The 16,724-nt window shown below is 39.9% G+C and overlaps 1 protein-coding gene across 3 annotated transcripts in view; it reads left to right on the forward strand.

Moving 5' to 3' along the window:
• Positions 1-271: 271 nt before the first annotated feature.
• GEMIN8 (gem nuclear organelle associated protein 8) overlaps positions 272-16,724 on the forward strand; it is a 29,202-nt gene continuing 12,749 nt past the window's right edge. Inside the window, exons 1-5 of one of the 3 annotated variants that reach the window (XM_068920374.1) lie at positions 353-486; positions 1,390-1,439; positions 2,530-2,575; positions 6,048-6,084; positions 8,732-9,173. In XM_068920374.1, coding sequence (XP_068776475.1) covers positions 6,082-6,084; positions 8,732-9,173 — 445 coding nt within the window. In that variant the 5' untranslated portion in view covers positions 353-486; positions 1,390-1,439; positions 2,530-2,575; positions 6,048-6,081. Of the gene's footprint in view, positions 487-1,389; positions 1,440-2,529; positions 2,576-6,047; positions 6,085-8,731; positions 9,174-16,724 lie in introns of all 3 variants that reach the window. The other 2 variants (XM_068920363.1, XM_068920380.1) reach the window with 2 other exon arrangements.

The following is a 16,724-nucleotide window of genomic DNA, read 5'->3' on the forward strand; positions in this document are numbered from 1 at the left end:
CAAAAACCAAAGAGAAACTTTAGGCATTAACTAGAAACAATACAGAGTACAAAACATGATTGTGTCACTAAGCACGGCACACACCCACGTCCTGAGTAACAATTCAGCCTTCTGAACCCTACCGGTCTCTCCAACTCAAAAACACGCAGTATGGGAGGTAGCACCGAGAAGGGCTGAAAGGACGGTAAAAGTCTCGCCTTCTTTACGAAGGGCAGGCGGCTACCACAAGCTCCTCTCACCCCGAAAAGCGGCCGCAGCGGCGGCAACGGCCGCCCTGAGGCAACGCGGCCCGCGAAGGGGCGCGGCGCCTCCCCGCGGCGCCACAAGATGGCGCCGCCACACCGGGAAGGGGCCGGGCGGAAAGCGCGGGGGGAAGCTCCGTGCGCCGCGCCGGAAGGGAAGAGAAAGGAGGGTGGGGGGGAAGAGGAGAGGAAGAGGAGGAAGAAGCAGCAGCAGCGGCAGCAGCGGAGCCTTTGGTGGTGCCGGGTGGGTGCGGGGGTGGTGGTGCCATCCCCTCCCCCCGCCGGGCTGCCGGCATGGCCGCGGTCTCCCCCGTCGCCGTGACAGGGCTGCTGGGGCGGAGGTGGCCGCGGCGGCGGGAAGAGCGGCGGCTTTAGCGGGAAAGAAAATAGTTTGGGAGGGAATTAGTTTTGCTTTCAGAGGCTGGGCGGGGAGAAAGGGGGCGGGGGTGTTATTCCACACAAATCCCCTTGCAGCGTCGGGGCTTTTCCTTGCCTTTCCTCTGAAAAATGTAGGCTTCCGGCCTGAGAAGGCTTGTGCGTAGTTTTGGTCCGGCATGTGCTGGAGGTTGGATTTTCTGGGCAAACCTTTATGTAGTGGCCTGTTTCCGTGCCTACCCTTAGTTTGGTTTGTTTGCAGTACTTGGCAGAGTCAAGAGCTGTTTATCTTTTTTTTTTTGTGATCTGGTGATGCTTGAGGAATCTGATCATACGCATAGTCTGCTGCATATGTCAGATTAGGAGATTAATTTTGCCTTTAAAAAGCTGCAGCGAAAAAGTTTCTTCCTCTTCCTATTCGTATTGTAAACTGACAGAGTCATATGAAACAAAAGCTGCCTGGGTCTGCTAATAACTAACTGATAATAATAGCTTTTAGCACTTCACCTTTGACCTCTGTTTATGATCCAAATAGCTTTTCGATTTGTGTCCGGGATCCCAGAGAAGACCCTCTTCTTAGGAGCACTGTAGGATTACACTGCCTCAGGCTCTGCTCAGGTTAAAAAAAAAAAAAGCCTTAACACAAATGCTAAAGCTTGGTCTACATGCTTTTTTTTTTTTTTTTTTAACAGGTTTAATAGTTAAAAGAGAACTGCCCCTGCCATGACCATAATTTTGTCTTATATATAATTTGTTCCCCTTCTGTTTGCAGGAATTACCAGTACTGGTGAGGACATCACTGTGAAGACTTCATAGTGGTTGGTAGGTTTTCATAGCTCAACTAACTCTCCCAGTTGGATGATAGTCAGCTGTAACTGAATCCTAAGTACCGACAAGGTCCTGTGTTTACAACCTTGCACAAGCAAGAATGCACTACATAGTATTGGAGATTTCTACTCTTTTAAGGGAAGCATTTGTACTGTCAACTGTCTCGCGACTCACAGACTTGAATTTCTGCATGACTGTAACTGGGGCACTTTGGTGTTAAAGTTAGCATCTTACAGCACCGGTATACAGTATTAATCTGCAGCAGAGTATCAGAGCACTCTTCAGACCTTTCCCTCTCCCAGTGGTAATCCCACACGAAGAGTAAGCATTAGAAATATAAAATGAAATAGATGTTTGTGGGAAGGTATGCGCTATTTATACTGTTAAAAGGCACATTTTTCTGACTGAACTCTTGGCATATTTTTAAAAACATGTAGTTGGGCTTCAGTGTTTTATATCTGTGACACAGCTAGAGAAGGTTGGTTAATTGGAGACACCTAACAAAAGGCATGGGATTTTTTGGAACAATTCAGGTAATATGGTCAAATCTACTAAGGCCTTAGGAGGAGGATGATGAGTTAACAAGAGTGTTGGAGAGAATGGAAGGTGTCCTTTGGCACCTTGCTGTCATCAGTAGCAATACTTACAGCCTTTTTCCTTAACATAGGATGCTTTTAATCAGGATGTTGTTACACAAATGACCTCTCTATTCACAGGTTCTGAGGGAGGAAGCTCTCCTCTCTGATTAATTTAGTCCCTGAAATATGAATTGCTGTACTAAAAAGTCACCTTATTTTTGCAAAAGCTCAAATATGAATGCTTTTAATTTCTGCATCTGCTTTTAAAGTTCAGCCAGTTTTATGTGTTGAATGATCTGGCCAGAAATTCCTCTCACTGATTTGAAGGAGTGGAATAAAAAATAAATTCCTATAGCAATACTGTATCTAATTTGGTTCTTCAGTGCCTATTTGTTTTTTATGTTGGTTTCTAAAAATACATTTCTGGAGATCCTGCTTTTGAGATAGTGGGATGAGAATATTCTTTTCTTCTTCTTTCTTTTTTTCCCTTTCAAATATTGCGCCAGTGGCCTTCTGCCAGAAGTACTGGATTGGATAGGATTTTCAGTTAAGGTAGATATTCTGTTTCTCATGATGCCTTATGTGCTATTACCATGCATGCTTGCACACTAGTGATATATTTGTCTTTCTTATGAAATCCTGATGACCATGGGCACGTTTTTCTGTTCCTGTTCTATGGCAAGTCATTTTTTTTTAAATATGCTTGTAGTTCTTGATATGTTCGTGTTCTAAATCTGCCCTATTGATACAGATCTTCCAGGTATAAAGAGTCCAGCAGTATATTGCCACTCATCATAAGGGAGAGCTTGAAGTATACAGCAAAAATTGGTGTTTAACATATTGCACTGTGAAACCGATGGCCATGGGACGTTACGGAAGCTCCAAGTATCCCTGGATTCAGAGAAATGTCACGTTCATAAGTCAGATGTTAGCTTTTAAATGCCAAAAGCAGTTTGGACTTGAAAAAGTATCTAACCAGCCACTTGCAGGAATCAGAGGAAATATTCCAGAAATAATCTTTTCTGTATGTTTACTCTAATGCTGTATTTTACTAAGTATCTGTTATTGGCCGTTTCCGGAAACTGAGTACTGAGTTAAGGACATCTCTGGTCTGACTGAAGAAGACAGGTCTCACAAGCTAAAGGAGCAGAGACAAAAGCAGCAGCAGTAAGCAGAAGATGTGGTCAGCTTAGGCAGCTAGCGTTTTTGGCATTTCTGATTTAAACAGTTTTCTTTTTCAGAAAAGTTTTATATGTTACTTAATGACGTTCTCTGCTGAATTTGTTATAATTTCACCTTCCTTGAATTATATCTTATCTTTTTATGCTAATACTATAGACCAGGTTAGTTCATCCTATGCTCTTCAGTGTTCTGAATAAGGTCAAAGCCTCCTTGTCACCACACTGATAGGTCTTTTTGATCTCTACCAGTAACCTAATTACAGCAGTTGGTAGCACTGTGCACAAGACTCCACTAGAGGGCTTTGCTCCTGTAGTATGAATTATATTATGAAGTTATTAAAAAAAAATAGTATTTCATGGCTATGTGTCACAGTATGACAGACGCTGTCTCAACTTCTTTTCACTCCAGTGGATTTGAATACTGTCACTGCTTTCATTAGATCTATTATTTTCATTAATGCCTACTTCATGAGGAGACAGACATATTTTGATGAAAGGCAGTGCATCCATGTTTAATCTCAATGGAGAAATATTTTAAACTGAAAAAACAAATAAAATTTATTAAAAATAATTTTCTAAATACTTTTTTTTATCATTAGTGATGAGCACAAGCAATCAGACTTCTTATGAAGTTAGCCTGAAAATCTTGAATTTTAAATATGTTTGGTTGATTGCGTATTTTATTTTAAAAAATATAAATTATAGCAGTGGAGTTGTCACATTTGTTTTCTGCTTCTTTTCATATTTCATATTTTTACATAGTTTGTTTTGGAAGAGTAATTCAACTTAAAATAAAAATGAACTCGCTCTTTAATTTAGTGTTCCAGCTTGCAGATCTGTTATGTTATGCCTTTATATTTCTAGTCATGTTTCATACTTAATTTATGAAAATAAGTTACTCTGTTTGGCAGAGCAGGTTTTTCGTATTTGGTAAACTAATGTACAGCATATACATATGCTGTCTGCAGGGGAAAGAGAGAAAGAACTTTGTCAAATCTATGCAACTATATTAATGTAATATCAGACTTCACGATCTACTGCTTTAAAAACAGTGTGTTTACATTAGGCTCTGAACCTGATTTCTGTTTTTGCTGAAACTAGTTCAAAGACTTCTGCCATATAAGAACTAGAGTGATTGTGAACTTCTGATATACATCATTTTTCCAGAGTGGAAAATGAAAGAATCTGCTACCGTGAACTTAGGTTTTCACGTATGAGAAAGAGTCTTACAGTGACCTTGACGCTATCCAGATGTGTGCGTGGAAGAGATAATAAGTATATATGTAAGTCATGAGAGTGGAAACACAAGTTTTGAAGAGGTAGCACGAGCTATTCCTTTTCATTCATTTCAAACATCTTATTTCCCATGAGTCTTTAGTGTACCTATGGGTTACTAGTGCTACAAGTCACTGCAGTGTTTTATGAGTGACTTCTGCGTTTTGCTCTTCCTCTTCTCGGCAGGCAAATGGTAATACAGTGAATTCACACGCTTTGGCTGCCTAATGCCTGATTCTGCAAGCCTTTAGTCACATAAATGTTCCCATTGGTTGCAATGGGGCGGATCATGCATGCTGGACTTCTTGTAGATAGGTTGATGTGACCAAGGGTTTATGGGTTTGAGCTTGGTCTGTGCTATACAAAGGGTGATAGTTTGTCTTTGTGGTAGCTTCATAGTTTGCATTTTCTTTGAATGTTACCCATCTCCGTTCTCCTTTCATTCAATACTGCTAGTCTCAAGAGGCAGAAAGTTGCTATTTAATTAGTATTGTTAAGTATGAGACGTAACACAACTGTGGTGTATGTGCTGCGTTCATACCCACTGGGGAAAATTCTCGTGTTGCACTGGTATAAATCTGTAGTAGTTCTGAAAAAAAATGTTGTGTTGGCTATATTCCAGTAAAGGTAGGAACAGCATTTGGCCATGTCTTAGGGGTGGCAATGGTTGTTTAGTGCATTGAATTCCTTTTATCTTTCACCGGCTCTACACAGCTTCAAGTTCAAGTTGTGATTGACAACATGAGGAGAAATATGTGGTCTTAATGTAATAAAATATTGTCAGATAGGGAAGGAATTATTTGGAATATTTCTGAATGGTTCGTGCTGGTTAAGTCACATTGAAAATGATGATAATTGTAAGCCCTATGTGGTGGTTATACGTATCTTGTGCTCTCTGGGATTTGTTTGTTTGTTTTTCAGTTGCCCCTCTTCCTCTCCCTTTTTCCTCACATCTGAGAATGTGATTGCAATCCATATTGGTTTGTGTTCCCTTTACGGGTGGCAGGATTGGGATCAGATGTCTGAAGAAAAAGAAAAATAAAGCAAAAGGAGGGATTGTATGCAAACAAAAGTGCATCATAGGTTTAATCAGAAACCTTACTCCTTGTATGCTGTCAAGATGAGTTTAGACATTTTGCTGAAATTGCCTGTTTTATGGACATCCCTGTGTAGATGCTGCCAAAAAGAGAAAACAGTGTGCTTTGTTTAAGTCTATGATTTTAGGCCGTTAATTTAGAAAATAAATGTTGTAGAAGCCTAAGTTGTGGAGAAAGCGGAAAAGATAAGGGTAATGAAACAAAGCATGTTCCTCAGTCTCAGCATTTTAGACTGCATTGTGATAAAAGGCTCCTTTTTAACCTTCATGTAGTAGTGAGGAATTTTAAGGACTGAGATTATTACTGAAGCTAATTGAAAGCCATAAATAAGAGACTTTCAACTAGCCACAACGAGGAGGAATATTTAATAGCTATAGGCTGTAGTACTCAAGTTTATTAAAACATATTCACTATTGGGACCATCTTTGTGTATATTTTTATGATTTAAAAAAATACTATTTTCTTTTCTAGTTTACCTTGATCACCAGAACAAACTCCACAAGAGATGGTAAGCAGTCTTTATGCGTGTCTGTGTGGTAAGCTAGTCCTATATATAGGAAATGCACATAAACACTTTTACTGAACTATCGATACAGACATATACAAATTATATGTGAAAGTAGCTAAACTGCATTTAAAATAGAATTCAGATCACAGCACTACATGATTTGTCTACGCTTGGGAAGACTCCAGAGACATAACAGGAAAATAACTGAGGACGTTGATCATTTGCCATAGACTTATAGCTTTTGTTCACTTGAGGAAATCTCTTATTTCCATTTATTCCACAGCTGAAAAAGCAGATATAGAACTAAGTTAGACTTTAAGGTATTTATTTCCTTTCTCCACCCCAATGTAAAACACTTCCATAACTTTTTTTTTTGGACAGATGGATTTTTAAAATTCAAATATAAAAGAGGTTTTCAAGGGTCACTTTGAACAAAAAAAGCCACAAAAAGTATTTGGACAGGCACCAGCATCTCGGTTCTGCCTACATGAACTGGCTTTTTGTCTTCCTCTCCCTGAAATTAACAACTGGAGCTAGTCAGCTAGACAAATCAGCCAGCTGGATTCCAGAGCTTTCAGTAAAGTCATCAGGACCCTTTTTAGAAACATTTAAAAAGAACTGAAGATAATTTTTGAACTCTGAAAGAATATGTTGTCGTCTTTGGAAATGTGTAGAATGTATGAGTTCTCTGCTTTTCTCAAGTGGCATGGAGTACTCTATTATGTTCCAAAACTGGATTTTTTTAGTGGGAAAAAATAAGCAAAATGTTCTAAAACTAACCTGTGAATGTATCAGATCTGCTAACAGGACCTTCTCATCTCACTGCTGAAGGATGAGGAGTCAGTCTGACATTCTTAAGCAAAGCAAGAAAAATAAATAAGGAAAAACATTGTACATCCAATTTTGAGGTGGTTGGATGATTAAGAATGGGTAAATGTGATATGGAAGGTATATGATTTTCTTGCACCCACTCATCTTGGGAATAAATCTTCTGAAATAAGTGGTCTTGTAGCACAGCAATGCTAGACTAAGAGGAGAATCAGCCCTATAAAATCTCACTTCCATAAGTTGTTACTTTTCAGTAAAGATAATTTGTCTGGGTGTTTTAATTGCGTGGCTGAGTCCCATAGTCCTTCACAAATAGAATGCAATTTTTGATCAGTTTCTTGAGTATTGTATTTTTGTATTGTTTTTTCTCCAAGTATATTGGCTGGAGATCTTTTGTACTTAAAATCACTTAGCAATACCCTTGAAAAGAAACAATATCTGTAGACCTTTTGTAGGGCTCAGTTTTGCAGACAGAATGGGCAGTTATTATTTCAAACTCCAGCGTTGGTGGTGTTGTCTGAGAACCAGAAAACGAAAATAAATGTAAGTAAATGAAATTAAGCTCCTGTGATATTGCCAGCATTGAATGGAAAGTCTTTCTTAAGTTTCTTTAATTCCCCCCTCCCCAAAGAGATCATTCTTTTAAGGCTACAGAGTGGTGCCAGTGCAGATCGGGAAAGCACATTTCAAGACAGATTTTTATTTGGTATGTTCCTTTTTTAAAAAATTAATAAAAGACTATAAATGCCGCATTCACCTCTGAAAGCCTCAGCTAATCTTCCCATGGTTTGAGTATATGCCAAAGCATGGTTTAATTAAAATTCTTGTGATTTAAAGTACAGGCATTCTGTTTTGGCCCTGGTAGAAGCTTTTTCTCTGGAAATTCAGATGTGAAAAAACGTCACTTGCCACATAAGTTTTGACTGTATTCTAGGCCCTAGTTTACCATACACCTTTCTTTAAGAGCTTCAGTTATCCCTTCTTTTTGAGACTAGGATGAGGCAGGAGAGAAAATGGCCTGTAGGAAGTAGGTTTATGGCTGGAAGGACTGAGGGATTTTTAGTTGCTGGTGAAATATGGACAGATTGAAACTGTGCTGTTTCAGGTAAAGTAAGATTAGCTGGAGGACAGGAGATGTTTCATTTTATACCTAAAGATCCTTTTGCTTTATCATTGGGACTTTATTGCTCCTATGTTGGTTGCTGATGAGTACAAAAGGGAGATTTACTGGCAGCTCAGGACTTGGCTAAATACAGTCTTGTTTTTGAGCGAAATCATGATGGATATATGAACCTGACTGAATTGCCGTTTGACTTTTTCTGTGAAACTTATCTTGGCAGGCAGATGGAGGAAATGTGTTACTGGATGAAATTAATGCCTTTATTTAATACGGAGGAATTTTAATCTCTTGTGTTTTTTTGTCTGTGGATTTGGAAAACAGGTGTAGGTTGTAATGCCTACACCTTGGAATGATCCAGTTCTTGCAATTCATGGTGAGCAGTTAAGGAAATGTGGAATACATCCACTTCCACCATAGCAGCAGGAACACTTGGGAAAATATCTTCTGTGTACTACTTCTTTATTGGTAATTCTTCATGGGTAGTTGATGAGGAAGAAACAGTCTCTGGTGAAAGTAGTGAATGCGCTTGCATGGTATTAATACCTGTCATTCTCTTTCAGATATACATTGTTTATCATAGGAAAAGAATGACTGATGATTAAAAGGCAAATTTAGAGCTTACTTTTACAATGTTTCTCCCCTCAATTAGTGTTTGCTTTATTTTCTTCTTCCCCTCTGCCCCCCCCCCCACCCCCCCAGGAGAAATTGCCACAGGAAGACACTGAGCCATGGTACTTTCAGCAAGTGTATGCAAGATACTGGAAGCACTATGATTTAGCCATGCGCTGGATGCATAAACACCAGAAAGCCTACAGGAAAGCCATGGAGTCCTTCTATCACCTACCATGGCATCCTTCTGCAGCCTCTCCAAGTAGCCGTTACTCAGATTGGGATGGGAATGACCTACCACATACCCACAACTGTTTTTCCAGCTACAGCCCTTGTGGCAGAGCTAATTACCATGGTGGACCTCAGCAGTACAGGGGTGCCCACCCTGGGAGGGAAAATGCTGACAGGGACTCTGAAATGGAAGAGGGCTCTGACTCCGAAGAGGAGATAGAATATGACTTGAGTAACATGGAGATCACAGAAGAACTTCGCCAGTTTTTTGCACAGACGGAGAGGCACCGGGAAGAACTGCGTAAGTCCGTGTTCGTTGTATATTTTCTGGTGCTTGGTGGCTGTCACATGGAGTGGTGGATAGCTTCAGTGTTGAGAGTGTAACGTTTTACAAAAGTAGGGGGCGCTGCAAGTGAGTAAGCCAGACAGAGTGAACCAGGCAAAACTTGTGGGTGCACTTAGGTTGCTACCATTCATTAGAAATAAGGCTCAGAAAATGTTTGAAGGTTTTTCTGTAACAGAGAAAAGATGATGACTGCAAAGAAGAGAAGACAATATTCAGTTATCTTCAGTTCTAAAGAAAACTTGTCCATTTGTAGAGTGATGAAGAGTGGAAAGTTCAGTGCTCTTTTTAGTTGCAGAGATGACACTCATTCTTTTAAGAGTTGCTTGATGAGACTTTTGCAGTTTCTTGCTTTCCATTTCTAACTATCGTTTGATTTTTCCTACAAAGATTTGCTTAAATTTTAAAACAATATTTAATCAAACAGCTTTTCCATTAAAAATATATATGTATATACTTATATTTCAAGATCTAGAATTAATTCATGCCAAATTTTAAAACGGGTTAAAGAATGAAGTTAGCTGAAGGACTTTGTAATGGCATTCAGTCTAAAATATTGTCAAAACTCCAGAATTTTTAAGGTTAAATCTAATTACGTGATAAATCTCTGAAAGGGGAACCCAGAGGAAGCGCTTTACTACGTTGCCAAGCCCTAGGGTAAACCTCAGTGTACTTTATAATATGGATCAGCCATTTTATTTGTTGTTCTTTGGCTAACCCAACAGCAAAATTCCAAGACCTTTCTCTTCTCCCCCCGCATCCCTGGGGTCCTCTGCATTTTGTACTGTTTCAGAAGTTTGTCTTTGCTTTGCATCTTGATCTGGACCCGAGTCCTTAAGCAGGGGACATAAGACAAAGACTCGAGATTTTTTCAGGTCTTGATCCTCAGAGATATTCGTCATCTTCGTTTCTGTGAAATCTTAAAGGAAATAAAGGATTATGTTGTACTTTATTGACAGTTTACTGTATATACATATGTTGCAAGCAAATTTATGATCCTTTAAAAAAAACAGCATGATGAAAGTAACATTTCCCATGTGAGTCACATAGGAAATACCCAGAATGAATGTATCGTATAACTTGTTCTGCGTACTGAAAGAAAGAAATGCTCTAAAAATGCATAATAAAGACAATGATTGGGAAGGAGAGTTAAAATTATGTTAAGTTCTTTGACCAGAGGGTATCTAGTGAACTGAGACACCCCAACTTAACTTCACGTGTCCCTTCAGCATGATGCACAGCTTCCCTAGCTAGTAGAGGAATGTGAATTAAGGAGCTCACTGGTAGTGCCTGATGTGCAGCCCTTTCTCATCAGCATGGTTCTGTTTTTACAGAATGAATTTACTGTTCTGTATTAAAACATTCCTCTGAAGAGGTACAGGATGCTTTTAGATGCACAGCTAAGTCTAGAAGTGCAGTACGCTTTCCTTGGATTTATTCTGTCTTTATGATTAGTGCTGTTTAAAGGTGTGTTAGTGAATAAAGTGGTATGCTGGCAGTTGGGAAATCTGGGCTCAGACACTCTTTGTCACAAAAACCCTATATAACCTTGCTATAGCTATTTTATTTCTTCCTGACCTCTCACTTGCCATTTTTGCTAAAAATATGATTTGATTCTTTATGATGAGCAGATGGATCAGGAAGGGGCTTCTGACAGAGAACAGAGAGATTTGACCCCTGTTCCTTCTGCCACATAGGTACTTGGAACCTTTTGGAATAATTAGGTCTCAACCCTGTGCCAATTACTAGCCTAGTTCTGGGTAAGTGTAATTCCATTCACTTCAGTGACACTATTGCACATCTTGGTGCAAACGAAAGCAGAATCTGGCCTTTAGCTTCCATGTTCCTTACTTTCTTTGTCGTTTCCCTGATAAAGTCAGGATAGTAATAATTGACTGTAATTCTTCAAAGCAAACAAAAGTAAACAAGTGAAGGGTGAATGGTGCGATCTAAATGCTAATTTTTTGAGTAATTAAAAATTCAGTTTGAGCTTACGCAGAAATAATTTTGTTTCCTGCAGTGAGGGGAGGGAAAATAAAATACATTCTTAATTCTGTTGGAGTTTCTCAGAAAAAATAATGTAAGCAGCAGGAGGAGAAAAATACTCATTTCCCTGATGGCATGGAAATGACAAACTGTATGGAGACTCTAATGAGGGCAGTACTACTCTACTTTTGAGGTAGTGTTATTCGTTATCCTGAGTGCTGTTTTTAAGCAAAATGAAATTTAGGGGTTCATTAAGCTGAGATCAATGACATGATCATATTGTGTCTTTCATACTGTAGTGAAGAATTGCTTTCCCTTTATATCGGTCCTCAAGGAAAATGGAGTTAATGCAAAGACAAACAAAAACACAGTTACTTTATATTTTCTGACACCTTTTACTTTTAATCCATAACTGTAAGTCTTAATCCATAACTGTAAGTCTTAGGCTGTATCCCTCCACTGTATGAGCAGATCCATAAAGGAACTTGGATACTGTAAAGCTCAGCAGTGCCTGAAATCTAGGCGTCCGTCTCTGGAAGAGACGTTTGTAATGTTGAGATAAGAGTTTTAAGTTTTCTCTAAACTGAGTAGAAAGATTTGGACGTGTCAGAGGGAATACACAATAGGCAGCTTGATAAACAGATGAAGTGCCAAGCCAGCTGTTAGGAAGCGTTAAGGGGAGGACTATGCTGGAGTTTTCTTTCTCTGACACAGATAAAGGGCTTCAGGTGGAGTTCACAGCCTTTGACCCCTGCACTTTGCCATGCATTTGGGAGCAGTCACCTGGTTTGCTCTTGTGTTAAAGTGAACGCTATGCAAGAACTTGCTATATGTTTATTGACAACTTGTTGAAGTGTATGAAGGTGTGTGGGAAACTAATAGCAGTGGGCCAAAAAGAAGGGGGACTTTAGTGTATAAGGAAGGGATTACTGGCACAGAGGGTAGAGGACTGATTTATCTTTGAAGGATGACTGCCATTAACCTGGTATTTTTTGAAGCCCTGCAATGTTAGGAAATACTATGCAGCCTTAATGCCTCATATTTTGGGCATATGCATGATGGGAGTCTTGATTTACCAAGTTAGATATGCTTGGTTCGCCCCACACAATCCATGCCTCATCGGCATGTAAAAGGGTAGTGAAAAACGGACTAAAACGACTCCTGGTTCATGTCAAACTCTCACTTCTGGTGCTTGATGTAGAATCTACTGGAGGTAACAGTGATCACTGGCATCAGCAGAGAGGATCTTACAAACTGTAAATGTGGAATACTTGAACATGGCGAAGGTGGAGGCAGGAAAGGCAGCTGTGGAATACCAGTATTAACGTTAATTGCAAAGAGAAGAGTTTGAAAGTGAAGAAAGCTGCCATGTCAGACTAGCAAAAGAAGAAAACTTCAGGTTTATTTCATTTTTCAGTAAGTACCACAAACTTCAAGAACATGTGGATTTCTGTACTAAATACTATAAATTTCTGTGCTAAATTTTGTTTTCGCAGTGGGCATTTGCAGTGACTCACTGACTTGTACAGTAAAGCCTTTGAAACTGGCAAACTCTGAGTCTTGCTGCATGATTTAACGCTTCAGGAAGGAGAGCTTTCCACAAACAACTTTTTTTTTTTTTTTTTTGGTCTTTGAATTCAGGTCAAGTTCTTCCTAGTTTTTATATTATGTCATGTGTTGCAGTCAAGTTATGTGTTTCTGGAATGCCCCAAGCAGAGTTTTACTGTGTGAACTCAGTCAGACACATTAATGCAGTACAGAGCTATATCATGCTCCGAATATACTACAAACAAAGCTGTTCAGTTAAAATCCCTTACAAGCCGTTTAATTTCTTTTCTACAGTAGGTTATAAAGAATCTTCAATTAATTTTTCATATGTAACCATAGTGATTCCATTATTTTATGGGAATTTTTTATTGTTTTCAGGCTAACCTGTTGTTTTGGTTCTTCACCTAACTGGTGATCCTAATATACTTTACTTCTTGGGGATGTTTTTAGTTACATTTAAAAGTCTTCCCTCAGGCTGGTGAAAAGCATGAAGTCATTTTTCTGCATTATCACACCTGTCAGACCTAGCTAGCGTACTTAATTCCCCAAGCATCCCGGATGTAAAGGAAAGAATACAGTAAGTAGCCTTTTTATATTTACAAGTAGCTTTTAAGAATTACAAGGACCAAAAACCAAGAAAGGAAGATTCCTGAGTCTAACAGCTTGGTAAATTGTCTAGTTGCACATATTTTATTTATTACACTTTTATATTTGGCCTATGAAATAGGTAGTTTGTCTTTATGTTGCTTTTCTTTCCCCCCCCCCCTTTTTTTTTTTTACATAAATGGTATTAAAGAGAGTATGACTACTATAGTTGAGTTAATACAGCATTACAAGTGCATAAAGAACCATTCTGCAGTAATCAACAGGCAATGAGATAGTGTCCTTTAGTTAAAAACAAAGAGAAGCAAAGGAAACTGCAGTCACATCAGTTCATTACTGAAGGATAAGTCTGTCATTTGTTAATGCCATGACTAGTTTTTTCCGATAAAGCCTCTATTTGTATTGCCAACACATGCCCTCCAGCTTATTTTCCCAAAATAGTATTGCCTAAACTTGAAGTTTTCAAGGCAGATGGAAAACTGCTAAAAAAAATTGAAAGGGATTGGTGAACAAAGATGTTTGTCTCAAATCTGCAATTTGTAGTTTTTTCCCCTCAGGTTTCTTTTTCTCTGAAAGATGACTCTTGCCTCTGCCTGTTCAGTGAAGTGGGGGTGATGGAATTTTCCATGTTTTTAATTTGCTTGAATAGCACCAAATCCATGAAGCTTTTGATTTTATTATTCCTTTAAAATCTCTGTGTTTCTTTGGAAAATACTGACTGTTATGCAGGTTGTTTGCCACTGTGAGTTATTTTTTCCTTTATCCTTCAGTTTTGGTAACTGCTTCTCCCTGTTTTTCCTCTACTTCTTTTCCACCAGACTCGAGTTCAGATTCTTATTCTTGGTCTCCCGCATCTCCTTCACCACTTCTGCTGTACCCTAGTCTATCAAAGCGGTGTGGATGCTGACCTTATAAATATCTGCTTGATTTTCATGGCTTTGCCAGCCCTGTTTCGCATGAACAAAACTTTTTCACTGAAATGTTGAAGCTTCTGAGAAACGCCTGTGACAAAGTTTCCTCTGCAATGTGTATGAATGCTTAAGAGATGACTCTGAGACATGTCCTTTCATGAACTGAAGGAGAAATGTGGAAACCTCTCCTTTTGTACCTCGTCCCTGCTCTTGAGGATTGAACATTTTATCAGGCTTGCATTTGTAGGCTTCTCTGTAATGTTTTAGAAGGTGAATGTTTCCTGTAGCAGCAGAATCTTCTCAAGTGTGCACACGGTGCCCAATGTAGAGGTTGTGTTATTTGGTACTGGAAGCCAAGAGCAGAAAAATGCCTCCCTGAAAGGAAAACAAGGAGAAGTGCCACAATCTTCACCATGTTTATATTGGAGGGGGAAAAAAAAAATCCGTATTTGCAAAAATACAGATTCAGAATTGCAGTTGGAAAGCAACTGTTGGCTGTAGTTTTATATCAGTTTCATAAAGGACAAAGTTTTCTTTGTACTAAGAGTATCAGTTTGGGAACACAGACTTTCCTAGAGTGTTTGATAGTCGAGAAAATGTCCTTGGATCCCATACTTGAAACAGAGCTTGAGCTTGGAAAAATGTATAGCTTTGCTGTGCACTGAAGCTGTGAGCCTGTGACTTTCCTAGCAATCCAGTGCATTCTGCAAGCAGTGGGTGTTATGCTATCCAGCTATACCTGCTGCTATGTGAATTAATGGAAGAGAGACAGTAGATAGCTTGAGGTGCTGCTGAGGAAACAGTGGGCTTTCTGTATCACTGGATCAGATACAATTCTGAAGTGCCATCCTGTGTTGTATGCTCGGGAGAGTCATATGAGGGTTAATATATAGAACTGGAAATTGGGGTATGTAAAGTCTTGTTTGTTCTTTGCATCAGGGTGAGATTCTTTAACAGTACGGACATCCCCTAAAAGTATGTAAGTGCGAGACCAGGCTTGCTGTCGTTTTACTGTTAGGTGCTAAGGGGTGGCGCAGGTCGGAGCTTGTAGGTGGCATGTCCGAGAGTGCTGTGGACTGCGCTCCCATACATGCAGCCCAGGCAGTATGGTGGAGCTGAGGCCTGGAACACTGCTGCCCTGTCTGCCAGCAGCTGTGCTGCGCTCCGCTCTTCTTGAGCACACTGTGGGTGACTGGTGCTTGAGTTGCAGCAGGCTTATAGCTGGCTGCATGGGAGAAGAGGCTCGTGTGGTTCAGCATACCTGTAGTCTAGACACTGCTTTAAGAGGAATGCCAAGGTGACAAGCACCTCCATTTTCCTCTCGTGCCTGATGAAGTGAAGAATGTCTCAGTGGCTGTCTTCTGAGATTTCATATTCTCTTAATAATCCTGTGCTTGAATATGTCACCCTTTTTTGTCTGCCCCAGTTTATTTCTAGTAATACAGTGGAGATAGTATGCACCTCGGGTGGTTTGTTGAGAGGCTCAACTTGTTCATCTTTGTAAGGGATTTTGAGTACCTCAGCTGGAAGTAAGCAAAAGGCTTGAGCGGTAGAAGAATGAAGAGTATGGTTTGAGAAGAATTGTTAATCCCAGCCTTTTGCTTAACTGTTAAGTTAGATGTCACCTCTGTGACCAAAAGACATCCTGTTGACATTATCTTTACTGGACAAGTACAGAATTTGAACTACCTGTTCTCTCAGAGAGCTTTTATCGCTAAGTTATTCATTAGTCAATAAGCCATGAGTGAGTGAGAACAGTTTGGTAATCTAGTAAATCGGTGCTGTGGTAAGATTCCTTCTGACTGGAATTACTTCTTGAGGGTATGAGAATAAGAGACATAGGATGGGGCAGATCATTGCCCCTCTCAGGTGCCCTGTCTTTCACCATCCATGTGCCACATCTGTTTTTGAGAGGTCTTTCTCCATAGTTGGTGATGTCAGAAGGATCCTGTGGAAAACACGCCGACGACTTGCTGTTGTGTACGTTATCACTTTTACAGCTCTGATGGATTGGCTATTGCAACTTGCTCTTTACAAAGAAAATGCAGGAAGTATATTAGTTTTAGGTCAGACGAGCAGAGTGCTGGTGCCTGTTTTGTGTTCTTGCAGGCTCCAAGGCTCAGGTGCATTGCTGTGATGTACCTGGGCTCTGCAGAGCTTTGTCGAGGAACCTGCAAGCAGATCCCAGGGCTGAGAGGCCATGGGTGGGAAAGGAATCCCTTCCCAGCCTTGTTGTAAGAGCAAAAAGGGCTTTGAGAGGGCTGTTAAAAAAAAAAAAAAAAAAAGGCTGCCTCGTATGGGAACAGCTTGGTGGGATGGGGGATGCAGACCCTGCTTTTACTGAGAACTGGTGCTGGTAACTTTCCTAAAGGCAGGTCTGCCTGCCTGCTTATTCCATTAGCATCTGCAGCTGCTCTGAGTGCTCTCCTAGTCTTCTGTTCATTCTTTGTCCCTGCAGGGG

This window comes from Struthio camelus, chromosome 1 (assembly GCF_040807025.1).
Source record: "Struthio camelus isolate bStrCam1 chromosome 1, bStrCam1.hap1, whole genome shotgun sequence".
In the NCBI taxonomy this organism is placed as follows: Eukaryota; Metazoa; Chordata; class Aves; order Struthioniformes; family Struthionidae; genus Struthio; species Struthio camelus.